The following is an 18,078-nucleotide window of genomic DNA, read 5'->3' as shown; positions in this document are numbered from 1 at the left end:
CTTCTAATTGCTTTGTCATGAAAGAAACGATATTGAATGAAGTGTATATGGACTACCGTTGTGTGACGAGTTTCTTTTGAATGGAACATTTGGATTGGAGAAACTGTCGTATTAAGGAAATAAAATGAATTTGCAAGTATATTGCAAATATACAAAAATCGTGAAAATATTATGTCATAATTTCTTGTCTAAATGAACCATCAGGGCAGTTCGCTAGCTCGCCTTTCTGCAAACCAAAATAAAGATGACTTTAACGATAGACTCCTAACAATAACAGATATGGGTGTTGATGATGTTGGGAGACAGAAGACAAAGGCATTGCTTAGTCCACCTTACCAAAGAAAAGAGAAAATCATGGCTTTCAGGTCTGATGGTAGATGATATGACAAAGGACTTGAGGACTTGAGCAGGACATCATGTAGATCAGCCCTAGAAACATGTTTGTCATGTTTCAGATATATACACAGAGAAAGAGCACATTTTCGCGAACCTTTTTTATTTCTTTCTAATTTCAGAACTGTTGCCTCAGTCATGTACAATACAGTAATATCAAAGTTTAATATCAAGTTTAACATTTCAACAGCATAATACGTGTAATATAAAAGAAATCGGAAGATAGATAGAGGCTATGATATAACCCAAGATACAAGGTTACAAGAGGATGTCATGGCCTCCTGGTCTGATAGAAGATGGCGCGAGCAAGGACTTGAATTACTCCTCATGACAGTGTCAGAATTAACAACAGACCTCAGCTACCCCTTATTGACATACTTGAGTCTACTAAAATGTGAGGTGTTCCTTCGAGCATTCAATAAAAATATAATTGCAAAAATATAATCGTAACCGACGCCAACGCCTACCCCGATGTATCTCAGTGATCAAGCACAATCAGTTGCTATTAATAATTTGTTTTTCGAAAAACCTGTTTTCACGACCCACAGAAAGACTGATTTCTTGTAAACACTTGCTGACACCTTTGTGCTGACACACAAATCATTTCAGGAATTTTCTTTGTAGACTGTTTACACCCACACAAGTGCATGCTGTCCAGACCTCGTGACTCACACTTCTTATCTTTTGAGAAATCCAGCAGCACATAAGGATACTTACTGTCATGAGATTGGGCGTGTTATTTAAATTTTAACATTTATTTCTTCCCTTGGTGTAGTTGTGGCCCTATGCTCCACTGGGGTTGATTAGGAACAAGAAGAAGAATTTATTTCTTCATAAGCAGGGTCACGGATACACAAACGCACATACATATATTGAAAGATAGATGGACCGAAAGTTACTGCATTATGTCCAGACTAGGTTACTGTAAAACTCTATTATTCTTCCTGACTGCTGTTTAACAGAAAAGTTGAACCTATCATCTGCCCTTTGTTTACAGACCACCACATCGCCAGTCAACCTCTCCGTTTCTAACTAGAGGATCTCCATTGTGTCAGTATGTCATGAATACTTGACTGTCATTTGTGTATGTCCTACTGGTTTATGGGTTTCTTGTCGTTGTCACCTGAGTGAGAAGGGGCAAGTGCTAGTCTACCCAAACCCGAAAAATCTCCTTCCAGTATTTTAGTTGCCCAAAACTATAATGGCACTGATCGGACAAATGCCTGCATACTATGAGAAAAAGATGTGTTATACGGATATGAAGATATACGGTCTTAAAAATAATATACTGTAGCCTAAATTACAAGCTGGCGAAGTAGAGAGTGTTCCATACTTTCGTGTTTGATGGATGACTTTCACACTTTTATATTTTAAGTGATATATATTCAGGGCTTCTGCTAAGGCTAAATTCTTTGGGGTCCCAGGGACCCCTTCCTCAGATTTCTAAGGGGTCCCAGGCTAACTCTAAGGGGTCCCTTTACAATGTGAAAAAAAATCAACAAATCAACATACTTTGTTCAACTGCCTTTCAGGCACACAAAGCACTGTAATGTCAAGTCAGAAATGGCGAGATTTCTGTGCCATGATGTCTGTGCAAGCATCTGTGATGAGCGTATGCTCATTGTACTTGGGGTGCTCACTTTCTTTACGTTTCTAAGACGATGATTCTAACCACGCTGTCAACGACATCTTTGAAATAAGTTAAATAAGCTGCACCTGGTGGTGGATGGGAGAGGATGTATGAAAGTATGAATGCCTCAGATGCCATCATTCAAGAGGAAGTTCTCAACCATAACCTGGCAATTAATAAGTTAGTGAGAACTAGAGTTGTAAGAAACATCAACGAGAGGTGGCACGTTGCTAAAAGTATAAAAGTTGGGATAAAAAAAAAACCTGGCGCAAGGTAGAAAAGCGAACCTCTGCAAGACGTGACTCCCACAGCTCAGTGACATTCAGTGGATTCTGAATGTTACGTAAATCATGAGATGAAGGGGGATCGAAGGTGTTTGAAACTGTACAAATAAATTAAACGAGTTTCAGTTGCAAACTATATTTAGCAATAAAACGCCTTTCTCAGCCGACTAGTACTTGCTGTAGGGTCTAAGAAAAGTGAGGCGAAACGGCTTCTATCTGAACATACTGTCTTTCCTTACATCTTTCTTTACTCATAAGAGGGGATAATAATATTTAATACTTTCAGTTCATTCCTCCTGATGACTGACCTAAAGTACACCTCGGTTTGAGTCCAATCTTTGAACTTTTACAAATTGCCAACAATTCACGACTGCAACATAGCGCCCCCACTGTGTCTTTCTTTGCTTATCTAACCCGACCATTATGCGATCAATTCAGTTGTTTTTATGTTTGTGTCATTTGCGCTGTTCATTCTTCTCTCCTTTATACATTCTAGTTTTGTTTGTTTGTGGAGAATACAGTCAGTCCTAACCCCGACAGAATGTTCAGACAGAAGTCGTTTCGCATCAACGCTCAGACCCTACGCAAGTACTGGGTGAGGGAGACGATTTATTGCCATGCTAGTCGGCAGTGCCTGTGATGTCCACCCCGCCTTTTGTCCGGGTAGTAATTGAAGACGACTGGCCGATGGCAGTCCGCACCTCGTGTACTCCTACCTTCCCTTGCACGGGCGATACCACTCACTTCCCCCCGGTGGGAAGATATCGGCCTTTAATGGAACTCTTCTTGGTAAGGGAAAATAAACTCAGTGCAAGGGAAGTTACTATCACCCTGTAGCAGACGACAACAATAGATTGAGCTACGTTGTCAGACACCACACTTACCCAATTTTGTATGTGTTCTTCGCCCAAATTTGAAGGGGTCCTCCGAACTTTTAATGCGTACTCTACGCATTTTTTTTTTGCGTAAGCAGAAGCCCTGAATTATATATATATTGGATCACATAAAACCGGCTTAGGCTTTAGGCTTAGTAGACCAGATAGACTAATCATATTTTCTAGAAATCGGACTTTCCACATTATTAGATTGTTGATAGACTTTTATTTTGTGTTATTTTTTCATCCCTTAAAACAGGCTTAAGTTTCCCTTCGTTACACGTTTAGAGTTTACTAAATAAGTACATGTCTCTAAATATTGCTGCTTTTATGTGAGGCAGTTTCGGACTCATTGCCAGAGCGGTTGCTTTCAGTGTTCTTTTAATAGACTCGTCGGAATTTTGCTTACAAGCTTATGGGAACGAATCTTGCCTATGTATTCTTGCCTATTGGGACAGCTCTTTGCTGAGTTACGGTTATACAGTTCATGTCGTCTTTCTATGGATCTGATTTTGGAGATACCAAGCGGTAGGTAATAATAATAATAATAATAATAATAATTCTTATTATTTTTCAAATTATATTCGTGATTTTATTTTTACGTTTGAGCTAGAAGTTAGTGCACTACTCAAACGAGTTTCGTAAAGATTGTCTTTACATCATATTTCCTGAAATTATTTTTCACTACTCTTGCAAGCTTTCTGGGTAGCATGATTGAGAAATATATATATATTTTTTGCCCTTGAATTCAAGTTCTTGAAGTTCATTAAGTTTTACGATTTACTCGCAGATGCTGTCTGTCGTAAGGAAAGCTGATTGCCACAAGTCCAAAATGTTGCTCCTCGCACAAGTGGTTTTTCTCCTTTTGTTTCTAGAAATAGGTAAAATACAATAACATACCAAGTTCCTAACTGCTTGAATAGTTTTATATTTCAACAGTTCAGCGTCTGTCTGTAGATGATTATACAAAACATAATAATATGCCTCGATATCTGTTATATATCAGTTATATTTCTATAACATGTCTCTTTCATGTGTACAATGCAAAATTCAAAATTATAATAACAGCATTTAAAATATTAACAATTAAATTGTTATGGGCTGTTTGGTTATATTTTGGCGTTACAAAATGAGTTAGTTCTTGTTTGCATCTTTAAATGTCACTGTCAACTAGTCTCCGACGAATACCCATGTTTGATATTCTGGACTAAAAAAGCAAATATCGAAATAAGTACTCTCAGCTTTTATATGTGTTTTATATGTTTTATATACCAATGCGCGTATTTATTGCACGCCTATACCTCTGGTCACGCCTCTAGGGAATGAATTTTACAAAGTCTTACATAATCCTGACAAAATTAATCTTGATACCTGTCTCTGCTGGACAAACAGGTCTAACCCTCAAAGCCGACTGCGGCAGGGAAGGAAACGCGATTGAAGATACAAACCATGCCATTTGGGTCTTTGATTTCCCGCCAAATTCAACGGTAACTGTGCGATTTGTTATCACAAATCACGTGACTGACATAGGCTTCTGTGATGCAACGGGTTCCTGCTTTCCAGCTAGGAATATTTTCCAGGTGAGCTTTTACATATCAGGATTACATTCGGATATCCCGCGACAAACGTAAAATGCCCGTTGGTGACCTTTTCAGTTTATGAACTTTTTAATGTATAAAAATGATAAACGAATGTTAATGGAATGTTTCTGTCAACAATCTGACCTAAAGACACTGTGATAGCTTCATGGAGCTTTGCTATATAACAGACTTTAGTGAAACTATGAGATCTTGCAAGCCGGCCATGTTGGAGACCTGACTACAGAGCACATGTCTGTGTAACATGTATGATCTTATCCAGTAAACTATGGGCATGGCACTTTAGTCACCATAGAATACTGATACAAGCAAACAATTGTCTGTTTGATAGCTGTCTAGACCCAATGCCACGTCACAGATGGTCGTTGTGAAGGTGGAGAGGGATGGCACCAATATAGTCGGGACCTGGAGGTTCACCGTGGGGTCAGACAGCGCTGAGTGCAGAGTAAATGCCGTTGTCTGTACGTGGACTTTTATTACTTACTTCCATACATTTTAATGTGTGTACATGTATATTTGCTGTCATATATCAATTCAGGTAGATCTTTCTACGCATATATCCTCTGACCAAGCATTACTTTTTCAGATCCACCAGATGTGCAATTCGTGAGCGTTGTCTTCGATGAGTACAAAAAGTTCATCAACGGAACCCTGCTGGTATCAAAGGTGTACCCAGAAACCGCTTTCAAATGTGAATTCTATGAGAAAATCCAGGTACTGGCTATCAATCAAATTTATTAAAGAATAATGGCGAGGCTTATGGTACTGAAGATTTGAAAAGGTTAAGGTTCATCATGCGAACAAAGTAATTTGAAACATATATTATGAGGAAGAACTTTTCTAGTGGGAAACCATGTTCCAAATATATTGCTTAATAACTGATTGATGAAAAACATCTATTAATCAATGCAAGTTTATTAATGATCTTTAATTTTGAGGTTGCCTTTGGTGTCTTTAAAGCATATAAACAGTCGTCAAACATTTTCTTACTCTCGTTTCCATTCGGCTTTTATAAGCCCCCAAGGATGTGCATTAATTTGAACTAACCAGTTTTGTTAATGTTCTTCAGGATCGGAAGTATGTTGAAATCTCGTCTGCCTACGTCAGTGTGACACAAAATGTCTACACCAGTAACATGAGAGACTACTACAGTTTTAGATGTGTGCTTTCAAAGTTACTTCCAGAAGAAGAGGGATCCTATAAATACAAAGTTTCTGTTTCTCCACTAACGAGGGAGATTGAAGTGAACGGAACTTTTCAAATTAGTAAGTTTTTTGGTAGAAAGTCAGGAACAGAAAACTTACGACAGTCAATCTTTTGGTACACCATCAACCTTGTCGAAACTGTATTTTCTGTCTTGTAGAATACAAGAGGGTTTCTGAAAAGTGAACTACAAGGCACCGCTTACCTAAGTCTAAGCAGAGAACTCTCCTTTCATTCTACAAACTTCAAAATCCACAGAAAGAGTTTAAAACAATATTTTCAAACTAAAATCACTATTGTACACAGATGCCTTCACATTGTCAGGGTGAGAATTTATGATAAACAGGTGTATGTACCGTTGATGTTGCTAGTCTCATGCCACACCCATTGTGAAGAAGCAGAGGCAGTATTCGTTAGATAAAGATAAGTATTAAAGATTAATTTTCCATTTCGTAGTATAATATTTAAAAGAAGTTTTTCCCATGTAACAGGGAAACCAGCCAAACCCACTCTACAAAACTGTATCAGCACCTTCATAGACTTCCAGGATGCACAAAAGAAGGATGCTGACCTGTGCACGTGCGTCGTAAGCGACCCCGGAGCGCCACCTGGCGATGTGAAGTTTCTGAGCCCCGATGGCAAGGTCCTGCCTATTCCGCAGACGTCCAAGAACTCCAGCACTCTGAAAGCCTCGTTTGTCCCGTGGAATACTACGGAGCAAGACTACACGTGCATCGTTCACCATCACACGGGCGACGTTACAGAGACGTATCAGCCAAAGATTGCCTGTAGGTCTCTCTCTTTCCCCTCAGGATAAATCATATCTATGTTCTGCATTATCTTTGTTAATTTTCTCCCCACCTAATAACTTTTGCAGTTCCATCTTTTTGATGTTTCTAGCAAGGGTTTAATCCGCGGTATTCAGGCGACGAGTTTGCCACAAATTTATGTACTGCTTAAAATGTCAGCCTAAAAATCTGTCCTGCTCATTACTTAGTATCTTAAACTAAAGTTTAATACGATTTTTTAAAAATTAATTCTGATGGTTTAGGGAATTTTGGGGGGCCAGAGAATAGCAGTGTCCAACAATAGTCACCTATTGCAAAAAAAAGGACGAATTAATGAAACTTGTTTCTGTCTCCAGTTGGACCTCGGTTTGTGGCATTTCCCGACTATGCAAGTCATAAAGAGACCACGCCGTTTGTGTATAATCGAGATCAGGAGTATCAACTTCATTTGCAAGTCAAGGGAGTTAATCCGATCCCTATCATAACTTGTGATGGCAAACCATCAGCAACAGTAGAAACTAAGGCGAGTTGATTGTAATTTATAGGTATTAAAGGCAATACCACACAAAGTGCCTCCCCAGTGTTTTGAAAACCTTAGAAATTGTTTTTAAACTGTTCCGGGAAAAAAATTGTGCGTGGACACATTGTGTATACTTTGATTGCTGTCAAGGCAGAATCAAAAGACATTTAATATCGAAGATACTCACTTAAATTCCCGTAGAACTCCGCGTCTTATTAAGGTTCATCATGCGAACAAAGTATACAAATCAAACGAAGCATCCTTTAGAAAAAAATATAGAATAGTTTCTGTTTTACTTCATTACAGCTGGAGCCCTCAGGAATGTTTAACTTCCAGAAAATATTTACTATTATTCCAAAACCAGAAGACAACGGACGAGTAATCAACTGTACCGTGGTGAACCCTTCTGCTTCTTCAGTCCCAAAGGAAGTGGTTTCCACAAAACTGTACATCCAGTGTAAGCATTAGGTTTTTCTATGATGTTATAACATTGCTCTGCTGAGCGTCTTGGCTTGACTATACATGTAGTTCTGTTTTTCTGATGTTGATTTTTCTACATTTTTTGGACATCTATTTCACAGTATGTTATGATTTGGTTTTATTTTGTCTTCTAGTGTTAAACGCTTTATCATTAACTTACAAAGATGTGACAGTAATATTAAAATATGAAAACTTTGACATAATAACATGTGAGCGAGGCGTGAGAATTCTTAATAGCAGTTTGCCCCCAAAATGTTTACACATCTATATGCTTTGATATTTACAGTCGCACCTCAAGGACCTCCGGAAATTGATTACAACAACAAAAAGGCCTACTATGCTGGCGATAAGCTAATTATGACCTGCACGGTAAACGGCGGCAACCCTCTCGTTGATCGTGTAAACTTTGGGTGTGGTGAGCGAGAAATCCCCAACAAAGGTTCGAACTCTAGACACCCCACCAGCGTCAGCCAGACCTTAACCCTTGAACTGACCAACGAAGACCACGGGCTGCAGTGCCAGTGTTCGGCAACCCACTTGACCGACACCTACAGCCTCACAAAAACAATTGTTCTGGACGTGAAAGATGGTGAGACAACCTTATTAGTTCCCTTTTCTCTCATTTTATTCTTCTGTTATTTGCTGCCTCCCCTCGTGCTTGTTCCTCCATGCAGTAATGTACATGTGTTTAAATATTGACTAATATATTTAGTTAATAGAGTTTTCTGCAATTTTTTTTCAATCCTATGAAGTAATTTATTTCTAAACTACCGAGAAATGAGGTTTCTGCCTGGGAAAAATGAAAACATCAGGGTAATATTCCGTTCAGGTCTCATAACCTGGGTTCAGTATAATCTCTCATGTTTGTTAATCTGTTCTATAGCGGTTTGCTAACGCTTTGGACTTAAAAAATTTTCACTGAGCTACTTTAGTTCCTGTCAGATTTGAGTTTCAAGGTTTAGGGAGTTGATATCACAGAAACAAAAGAATGTGCCGATGGAGGTAGAAATAATTTTTGTGTCGTATATTTATGTTACTTCATACTGAGACCTAGAGTGTTATGTTTTACATATGCGCATGTACCGAGGGTAAAGGAAACATTTTTTTATAACTGAAGGTGCTATAATGAAAGTAACTCATCAGCAAGGTCTTTGACTAGAAATCCATTCAACTTGTTTTTACAGTCCGTGCAGCTTGTGAAATAATAAAATAATAAAAATAGATATTTAATAAAAATAGTTTACCTGTTGGAGAATGTTGTAATTGACAGATTGCTTGGAGAACTAGGAACTTTAGTTTAGTAACATGATGTGCCATCATGTGACTATGCAATATACAGTTACTTTAACTAGTGTTATTACATTAGACTGATGACAGTTTAAGTAGGCAATCACATCTTTCACATTGGCAGTGAATGCATGCTTGTTCTTCTTACTGACAAAAGTGTTTTTCTTTTAACAGGCACACCCCAAGGCTCAGTCCAGTCTTGCAGTACGACTCGACCATCCATTATTCTACTCATTTTATGTCTTTTTCCCAAAATCATTTTGGTAAGTGATGAGATCAATGTTTAGCTCTTGACTTTGTCATTCACCTCTTAAATCAGGAAAACCTTACAAAAGCAAAAATTGTCAAAAAAACCCACCAAAAAACAAACCCCTGTGAAGTTGTGTCAACTATGACAATATTTTATAACTATCTGTTGCTGAAGATGTTTTTTAATTTTAATTTGTCCATGGTAAAGTAGCTATAGTTATAGACTTGTGCTGTTCTTTTTATACAACTTTCAAGAGATGTGAGATTACTTGTTTATGTATTGCTGTATCTTCTTGTTTATATAATAATACCAAATATAGCCATTATTTGAATTTTGTATAGCACATTACAGTGAAGTTGTTGAAAAACGACACCGATGGTTGACTATACAACAAAGAAAAAGAAAGCTGATGAACGACTGATAAAAACAGAATTTGTTAGATGGCCTGGACGAAGAAGTGGCAATGAAGGAGTGAATGGAAGAGTTCTCTGAATTGTGAATGATTTCTTTTCTTTTTTTTATTTTATTTTCTTAAAAGATGGAGCTCAACCAGTTAGACAGTTTAGTTGGCGGAGGAGGGGTGCAGCATGGTCTGCTTTTCGCCGATATTTTCTTGAGTCCTGTACTAGTGTCCTGTAAGTGGTTTGGGACAATGACGAGTGGAGAGTTGCAATAATCCAAATGACATGCGAATGAAGATAGAAACTTTTTGATAGCGGCAACTGGCAGGAAGGGTCAGATGTGACTGATCCTGCAAAGGTCATGAAAGATGGATTTGCAGACTGTATATAATGTGAGATTCAGAAGACAGTGACGTGTCCACTATAACACCAAGATTTCGTAGGTCTGGGGAGGAGAGTTTTCTCTCTCTATATATAAAATCACCATTTTCATGTTAATTTTGTTGATAAATATGTGTGTACAGTGGTCAGTGGTACAGACCTGCTGGTGCTAAGAATCGAAGCCAGCTGATATTAAACTGCTTCTTTTCTTGACACCCACAATCTAGAGTCCAGACACAGGCACTATATGTTGGCCCTGTTTTGGTTTAGTGGCCAGTGGCCAGTGACTGTAATGACAACAAATTCCACCCACAGTCACATCCCAACTAAAACCGTGTGATCGTGGCGTGAGGGCCCCGCACATGACTTTTGCCTCGGGCCCCGCGGGGGCTAAGAACGGGCCTGATCCTAGAGTTCTGAAGTTTTCAACAAATGTGATATTAAATCATTTCCATCAGTAGAGAAGAATGATGACCACTCTTTTGTTCAAATTAAAAGTGGAGATTGTCTCATGAACTTATTGTGGTTGAGGAATAAAATGTTAAAGGTCACATTTGTCTTGCACAGGAAATTTTTGTGATGGCTCTGTACATTGTCTCTCACTCGCTGTCTGACTATCTCTTATCCTTTATCTTTAGCTACGCATTCAATGACCAGAAAAAATGGACAGAACTGGTTTCGTATATTTATTTGTGCATATATCAATACAAAGATTAGATTAGCTAGATAGAAAGATAAATAGATAAAGCAATGACTTGCCATGTGATTTGACTGTTTTAAAGGGGAGAGAGAAAGAGGGGAGAAAAAATACAGAAGCAGTTTAAAGACTAAAGCCAATTTTCACATAAATGTTTTTTAGTAAAACAAAGCTTTTGACAGTCTGCTTTGACATGGTTGAAGATACACATTGTCCAAATGAGTAACTGCACTAGAAATGACAGGTAGCATATATATTGTGTCTAATATAGACTTTCAAGTCATCGAGTCTGAGATAACTGAGAAATACACATTGGCTGGTTGTCATGGATCTAGTCAGAGTGCTAGGACTGGGCGCGTGTGTAGATGAAAGCGTGCTAATGATGGACGTTCTCTAAATAAAACGTGACAAATGACGTATAGTGACGTCAAAAAGAAATAGTGAGGTAAGCGGGAGAGACGTTAGAAGGAATATGGAAGCAGAAGGACGTTAGAGGGGATTTAGAAGAAGAAGGACGCTGGAGAATAGAGAGAAGAAGAGGACGTTAGAGAGTAGATAGAAGAGGAAGAGCGTTAGCGAGTGGAAGAAGAAGAAAGTTAGAGAGCGGAAAGGGAGAGGTGAAAGCATTTGCCAAGACAATGCGATTTGCTAATCAGAGATCGAATGTACTAATGTGAAAGGAGAAACGACTGCCAAGACAGTGAGTTTATAGCGTGTGAGGTGTTCCTTGTACTTTGTAGAAGTGGAGATTGAAGGAAAAACTGTGGTGTTAGAGACCGTTTTGCTTTTATAGTTAGGATCTATTTTTTTTGGTTGGTAATTTTGATCAGTAAACAGACAGACTCGTACAGGCGAATCATTCTTCAATTGGAACGAAAGAACGCGCAATTGTCCGACCCGCTGGTGAGTTGGAGAGAGCGAAAAACGAGAGGCACCGGCGGTGTCGTGACACTGGTTTGTGGACTTCTCTTTATACCAACAAGTCTCACTGTCTGAGCGAGACTGAAGCCTTCCGTTGGAGTTATAGGTGAGATAATTCCTCCATCACCATGGATATAGGAAAATTGCATTTTTCGATATAATGGGAGCATTTCTAGAGTCTGAGTGCAGGAAGCAAGTAGCCATTGTCATTGTCTAACATATAGTCTAGTGCTGGAGGTGAAGGAAGAGTAGATGGTTCTCTGTCCTCTGTTGTGGGATTTGTCATACACACATAACCGTCTCCAAAGGTAACACAGGCGTTTACAGGTGTTAAATATTGGTCGTCTTCGTCAACAGCTGCTGATGTCGGCAGAGAATCTGGCCGCGAAAGAGATGTATATTGATGGAAATCTGTCAACATATCAAACATTGAAAAACTTAAAGATTCAAAAAAAGCCTAAAGTTAATGTTTAGTGACATATTGTTGGAATATAGTTGGAAAATTCAATTTTGAACTAGTTTACACACAAACAGATGCAGTGTGTGTAAACTAGTTCACAATCATCATTTTGTACATATTTATGAAAAATACAGCTATCTGTTTTTCTGGTAAGTGGTGAAATTCCAGTTATCATAATTGTGAAAGGCTCTCAAATCAATCTGTAGGTTTCCTGGTAAATGTCAAAGTTATCTCAACATGTCTCTGCTCTTTAATAAGGGGGCTGCAGATGTCCACAGCTGGAAACCATGGAAATCTGAGCTGAGACCTCAAACAAGAACTATCTCGATCTTACAACAAACAATCACACCCATACCTGTGTCAGGCTCCAGGATCTCATCATAGACGCCTTCGGTGTTTACAAAGCGGGCTGAGTTTGTCGTCGGTCTGCCATCATCCAACGACTCTTTATTGAAATAAATAAGAAATATTATTTACAGATAATTTAGAATGACAAACTGATGCTTAGCTAGATGAATTTGGATCAGAATCTGTTCATAGAACTAGTTAAAGAAAAACACAAGTACATGTACAGATTTGATGGCAGCACGCAAAGGACTTGAAGGAAAGAAATAGAAATGAAGAAAGGCAGGAAGAAAAGAAGAAAGAAAGAAGGCACATATCAATAAATCAAGAAAAAAACTAAGATCCTTGATTGGAACCTTCCATTTTCTGTAGATGATAAGACCAGCACTGGCCTCAAAGCTAATTTTTCTTAGTATTATATATATAATCTTTTTATTCTAAAATACTTAAAAGTCTAGTGGGGTTGCAATTTGTTTCTAAAGACTAATTAAAATACAGTACAAAATACTATTTCTCTAACTCTGAAAGAGTACTTGTCTTTCATTTTTAGAACAGAAAGAGGCACAGAAAGAGGTAAAAATAATGACCACTTTGTAAGCAGAGACGCCTAATTAACTTATGAATACTGCTCTCCTTTTGCTAAGCATTCGCCAATCACTATTTTGAACTATTTTTTAAATGTTTGCACCCACTACACCTTTTTTTTTATCGTCGTGCGTATATTTTAAATTTTTATAGGGGGGGGGGGGGGAGAGAGAGAGAGAAGGGACGAAATTGGCCTTACCAATGTGGGTAGCATTTTGAATAATGTCTTTTGGTCCCTCACTTTGTCCACTGTCTTGATTGTAACCAACAGACAAACCTACAAAAACGGACGTATGTAGCATAACTTTGTCTCCTGACACCACGATTCTAGTCATGAAACGACAGTCACATTCATACGTACATGCGAGTATACACACACACACACACAATTGCAAAAAATATTTCGCATGCTATTTAATTATTTTCTTATGAATTATTAACCTCGCTGTGCACCAACCGTTTCTCTGAATCCTTTTCAACCGCCGTTTGTAAATAATGCAGGTAACTGCGATTACTATAGCAACAAGAACCACTGCTCCAACCCCGATGCCAATGACTCCATGAGGTACGAGCGCCGACACGGCAACGGATGCAGCTGCTGGAGCTGACGGTACCTCGCTGGTGGTGTCCTCTGATTCTGGCCACAAGAACATCAGAGTTCAATAAGGACAACGTGTTGCCTTGGTAAAAAGAAAGAATCTTAAAAAAAAATCAAACCTGAACCAGTGTGATTACTACTGTTCATTTTGAGGTCCCGAACTGAGACCTGGGCTGGGCTAAGAAAAATATTTATCAAAAGTCAGAGTGAATTACCCCATTAAATGACACAGGTCTACAGTAACCATTATACACAAACCACAAAGATAGAAATATATAATTTGCTAAAGAAGCAAGCAGTACTAGAAAACGTCCAGTTACTTGTAGTTGATGGTGTAGTAGCTTCAGAGGTTGTAGCAGAAGATGGTGTGGTCTGTATAGCAGACGACCGTGATCCTGACCCCACTGCCACGACCGAGGACCGCACCACAGCCCCGGGGTAGATAACGACGGTGTAATTAAAAGTTCCCACCTGCTTGGTGACGTTTCTGAACACCCGACAGGAAGTGTTGTAGTACAAATTTCCGTTTTCAATAAAGGTTTTTGGAGGTTCCATATATGTGTCGTTCTGTAATATAACACCGAAGAACATTAGCACATTTTTTTTATCACACCTTCATCCCCACGCCCATCTTTATTATAATTATAGCATAATTATTCTCAATAATCTTTAGTAGGTCTTTATTATTAACATTGAAATAGGCAAACAACTAAAGGGTTAAGGCCTGACCTTACCACAGCTGCGGTAGCACACGTTCAAAAGAATAAACCTACAGAGTGCTAATCAATGTTTTACTATAAACTTTATTTACCAGCAAACTGAGTCTGTCTGCAGGGTAGAAATATTCAGACCAGGTACAGGTAGGCGATGGATAAGCTTTGTAGATGGTGCATGACACCTCAACACTCTCCTCTTTTACAGTCACCGTGCAATTTTCCGTCACATCAGCAGGGTCTGTTGCCAGAAAAATACTTTCTAAATAAAGGAATAGTCCCATCTAAATGGAAATTTCCACATATAAAACATTTGAATATACATTCAACCTTCCTACCTGTATGTAAAATTGTAATTTATATCTTTAAAAAAAACCCAGACAAATTACAGATGGTAACAGGCATAGAACAGGTGTCTTGGTCGCCTCCGGCCTGACAGGTCCACCTGGCGGTGTCGTCCCGTGAGACGCTGACGATGGTCAACACCGAGGTGTTGCTGGCGGGGCGAGTGGCTCGGTACCTGCTGGGGCTGTTGTCCGTGCACACGTTTTGATCCTGGCATGTGGAAACAATGATTTCGTTGGCTGTTCCACCTGGGATGATGTGCCGCCATTCTACCGCTTCAGCTGCATTTATACCTGTCAGGTGAGTAGAGTCTAGATATAGCATAGAAGCACGCAGAGTAAGGCACGTATGCAACGTGTCCTTCCGAGAATAGGAGAACAATAAATTTTAAAATTGCTGGTCAGAAAATGTGCATCCCCACACCCTGTCATGATGATGATGATGACGACGATGATGAATAATATAGTAATAAGTGTTCATCTGAAATTTTGTGGTAAAAAGACAAACCTCAATTGACGAGTGCAGTAAATAAATTTCAGCCATGTCCAAAGACACGGGAATTTTAAATCCAGTCAAAATTAATTAGGAGTACAGTAGTTTTAAATGAGAATTGAAGATGGAGATACGTTTGTTTACCGGTGCATCTTAGCTGAGCTGCCTTTCCTTCGACCGTAGACACGTTGGACCATCCACAATCAAGAATAAGAAATGTCGCTAAAATACAGAACAGACCGGAAAATAGTTTGTAAAACAGATAAAATACAGTCAGCAACATAGGAACTACCTTATAATTCTTTAATGAGCTTTCAACTCTCTTCTGTTGGTTAATGGTTCTTAGTATAACTGATGTGATGTGAAGTTATTCTTCGGTTAAACGCCGCATAAAGATGATGATGATATTATGATTATTATTATGATTATTATTGTTGTGATGATGATGATGATGATGATTGTGAAAAGAGAAAAAATACTTACAAACGTATTTAAGCAGTATGCACAAGTAAACTAACACAGCTCTGCTCACAGCCATAGCTGTGTATATGTTTGGCACAGACCTACTAGACTATTCGTAGACTTTAATTAACTTCCTTGTTATATCTGTTCCTGTAAAATCCTATGTAAGATGAAACGACACTATATTTAATCGAAGCTAACACTGGGATATGGGAGAGAGAGAGAGAGAGTGTGTGTTAAATTCTCCTTATTGAAATGACTTTGACCAAACCTAAATTTCCAAACAATTTTCCCTTTCTTATCTACATTTTAAGGAGTAAGAAAGTAAATAAGTATTTATATCTGATAGAGTGGATATTTGTGGATTATATTCAAAGGATAGCAGTTTCGACAGTTTAAAAACACAGTCTGGATTCTTTTTTTTGGATGTCGTCGTCATCGTCGTCCTCCTCCTCCTCAGCATCAGCATCAGCAGCATCATCATCAGCATCATCCATCAGCATCAACAACAATAATAAGCAGAAGAGGAATAAGTTCAAGCAAGCCAACCAACTGGTAAAACGATTATTAGCTTTTTAGTTGACTCTTTAGTTTAAGCTTCTCTCTCAACATCTACAGTTGGGGAAAGTTGTTTGCACCTGACCTCTGTTTTACTGCTAACATTCAAACGAGTAAGTCAGGGCAAGGCCATATGGAAGACCTAACAATGAAGTAACCTTGTTTACGCAAGAAGGAACAGGAATGTTGGATTCTGAAAAAACGTCTTTTAAATAACAGTTAAAAATCTTGCGTCATCTAGAAACATGTCATGGATACTAGACTCTAGAGAAGCTTAGGCCTGTTTTCTTGAAGGAAGTTAGTGACGACACATTTACATAACCCATAAACACAAAGTAACAAAAACAAAGTTCCACATATTAATCAGTTTGGAAAGTTCCGATTCCTTAGAAAATTCCTTCGACTGGCTTATACTCCACAGCACACCGACAGGTCGTTCTTGTCATCAGAACATCAACAACATATCGTCACAGGACTTTTGGTTCTTGTGAAGCGAAACAATGGAACTCGCTCCCTGTCCATGTCCACCACCTACCCACTATTGAATCCTTTACACGTGCACTGAAAACACACCTCTTCGGTAAACATTACTCCTAACAACCTTTCCCATAATGCTATAGTCCTTTGTCACACCCTTCCTTTTGCAATATCATGTTACTCTCAGCTCTTGTTCTTGTCATTTGGTTCCTCTTTGTGTTTTCTGTATTTGATTTTATTCATTTTTAGTACTGTTGTTTATTCTTTCTTAGTGCATGTGTTATTTGTTTGTTTTCGTGTCCCTCGTATGCTGTCCATTTTTCGATCTTGTTCTTAAGCGCTAAGAGCATGCTCCTTAGGAGTTTGAGTATGCGCTTTACAAATTTTGTATTATTATTAATACTTTAATAATAATAACACACAAGCACACCTATATACACACAACAGGGTGTTTTTTGTACTCATTATTGTCACAGACTACGACTGACAGCTGGCTGCAACATTTTTTAAAAATTGAGGAGTCTATGATACCACTGGTTTCTCAGTGATTTATTTTAATTATCATTTGATGTAAAGGTCTTTGTGGTGCAAGTTAAACTAATAGTTGAGTTGTATCAAATAGTTTTGTTGCAGAAAAGCAGCAGAGGAGAGCTGGCATCACGAGTACAATTCTCTTGCCTATTTTCCACAAGATTGGTCACACGATAGCATGTCAGGTAACATCTACAGATAGGACCAGATTTCTTTTACGTATCAAATGAACCATGGTCACTCAGAATGAAGGGTCATTTTAAAAAAAAGTGCATCACCCCAACAGCAGCAACAGGAAGTAACAATGCTACATAAAAAGCCATTGTGCTAACAGTCTAACACTGCAAAAACATTTATAGAAATATAAAAAAAAACAATGAATAAATGCGAAAACACCATAAAAAAGCCACAAAGGTATTCACAAAGGCAGTGACTCATTTTCTTGTTAGCATCAGTCCAGTGGTACCATTTAGGCCAGCATATAAAGCTACAGATAAATTTCTACAACTAGATTATGGCCTACTAACAGCAGCTGGATAGGCCTGACAGATGGTGAAACAGTTGAGCACAGGACAACCATTCCAGTCTTTGAGGTTCGTAAGCCAGTTCTTCCTTTGGCCACCACAGCATCGGCCACCTTCCTCAGGCACTTGTTCTCGAATGCCTGGATTCTCCTTTTCGTTTCGGCGAGCACAGTCCTTTGTCACACCCGTAGGTGAGGATCGGCACCACCAGGGTGATGAAGTTTGGATAGAATTCCCGCTGAAGATGCTTCTTTATAAGGATGTGACAGTTGAGGATCTC

The 18,078-nt window shown here is 38.7% G+C and overlaps 2 protein-coding genes across 6 annotated transcripts; one reads left to right on the top strand and one right to left on the bottom strand.

The window, feature by feature from the left end:
- The first annotated feature begins 3,421 nt into the window (after nucleotides 1-3,421).
- Nucleotides 3,422-10,641, top strand: LOC112561828. Of its 4 annotated transcripts, none has more exons than XM_025234583.1 (12): nucleotides 3,422-3,710; nucleotides 3,973-4,063; nucleotides 4,575-4,762; nucleotides 5,112-5,241; nucleotides 5,367-5,494; nucleotides 5,850-6,045; nucleotides 6,475-6,771; nucleotides 7,128-7,294; nucleotides 7,598-7,748; nucleotides 8,058-8,360; nucleotides 9,233-9,321; nucleotides 9,660-10,641. In XM_025234583.1, the coding sequence occupies exons 2-12, from the start codon at nucleotides 3,973-3,975 to the stop codon at nucleotides 9,660-9,662; spliced, it is 1,743 nt and encodes a 580-aa protein (XP_025090368.1). In that variant the 5' UTR covers nucleotides 3,422-3,710; the 3' UTR covers nucleotides 9,663-10,641. The 4 variants fall into 4 exon arrangements, with proteins under 4 accessions (XP_025090368.1, XP_025090366.1, XP_025090369.1 ...); XM_025234581.1 differs by having other exon boundaries at nucleotides 9,650-10,641; XM_025234584.1 differs by lacking the exon at nucleotides 8,058-8,360 and having other exon boundaries at nucleotides 9,650-10,641.
- Nucleotides 10,642-11,611: 970 nt separating this feature from the next.
- Nucleotides 11,612-16,821, bottom strand: LOC112561830. 2 transcript variants are annotated; one of them, XM_025234595.1, is made up of 9 exons: nucleotides 15,730-16,821; nucleotides 15,391-15,468; nucleotides 14,799-15,047; nucleotides 14,508-14,650; nucleotides 14,017-14,263; nucleotides 13,556-13,735; nucleotides 13,298-13,375; nucleotides 12,524-12,613; nucleotides 11,612-12,086 (listed from the first exon to the last, which is right to left on the bottom strand). In XM_025234595.1, exons 1-9 carry the CDS (start codon nucleotides 15,782-15,784, stop codon nucleotides 11,881-11,883), a joined length of 1,326 nt encoding a protein of 441 aa, XP_025090380.1. In that variant the 5' UTR covers nucleotides 15,785-16,821; the 3' UTR covers nucleotides 11,612-11,880. The 2 variants fall into 2 exon arrangements, with proteins under 2 accessions (XP_025090380.1, XP_025090379.1); XM_025234594.1 differs by having other exon boundaries at nucleotides 11,612-12,119; nucleotides 15,730-16,820.
- Between the last annotated feature and the right edge of the window lie 1,257 nt (nucleotides 16,822-18,078).

The sequence above is a fragment of the Pomacea canaliculata genome, linkage group LG4, assembly GCF_003073045.1.
Source record: "Pomacea canaliculata isolate SZHN2017 linkage group LG4, ASM307304v1, whole genome shotgun sequence".
NCBI classification, from domain to species: domain Eukaryota; kingdom Metazoa; phylum Mollusca; class Gastropoda; order Architaenioglossa; family Ampullariidae; genus Pomacea; species Pomacea canaliculata.
This window is presented reverse-complemented; position numbering and strand designations above follow the sequence as displayed.

What these genes read in the sequence shown, in the direction of transcription:
- LOC112561828 (XM_025234581.1), top strand. Translation starts at nt 3,973, where the DNA reads ATGCTGTCTGTCGTAAGGAAAGCTGATTGCCACAAGTCCAAAATGTTG. An exon ending in CAGCTAGGAATATTTTCCAG is followed by an intron (nt 4,763 to 5,111) that starts GTGAGCTTTTAC and finishes TCTGTTTGATAG; the next exon opens with CTGTCTAGACCCAATGCCAC. An exon ending in TTTTTCCCAAAATCATTTTG is followed by an intron (nt 9,322 to 9,649) that starts GTAAGTGATGAG and finishes AATTTTGTATAG; the next exon opens with CACATTACAGTGAAGTTGTT.
- LOC112561830 (XM_025234594.1), bottom strand. Translation starts at nt 15,784, where the DNA reads ATGGCTGTGAGCAGAGCTGTGTTAGTTTACTTGTGCATACTGCTTAAA. An exon ending in CAGACAGACTCAGTTTGCTG is followed by an intron (nt 14,264 to 14,507) that starts GTAAATAAAGTT and finishes GTTATATTACAG; the next exon opens with AACGACACATATATGGAACC. An exon ending in TCAAAATGCTACCCACATTG is followed by an intron (nt 12,614 to 13,297) that starts GTAAGGCCAATT and finishes ATTTCAATAAAG; the next exon opens with AGTCGTTGGATGATGGCAGA.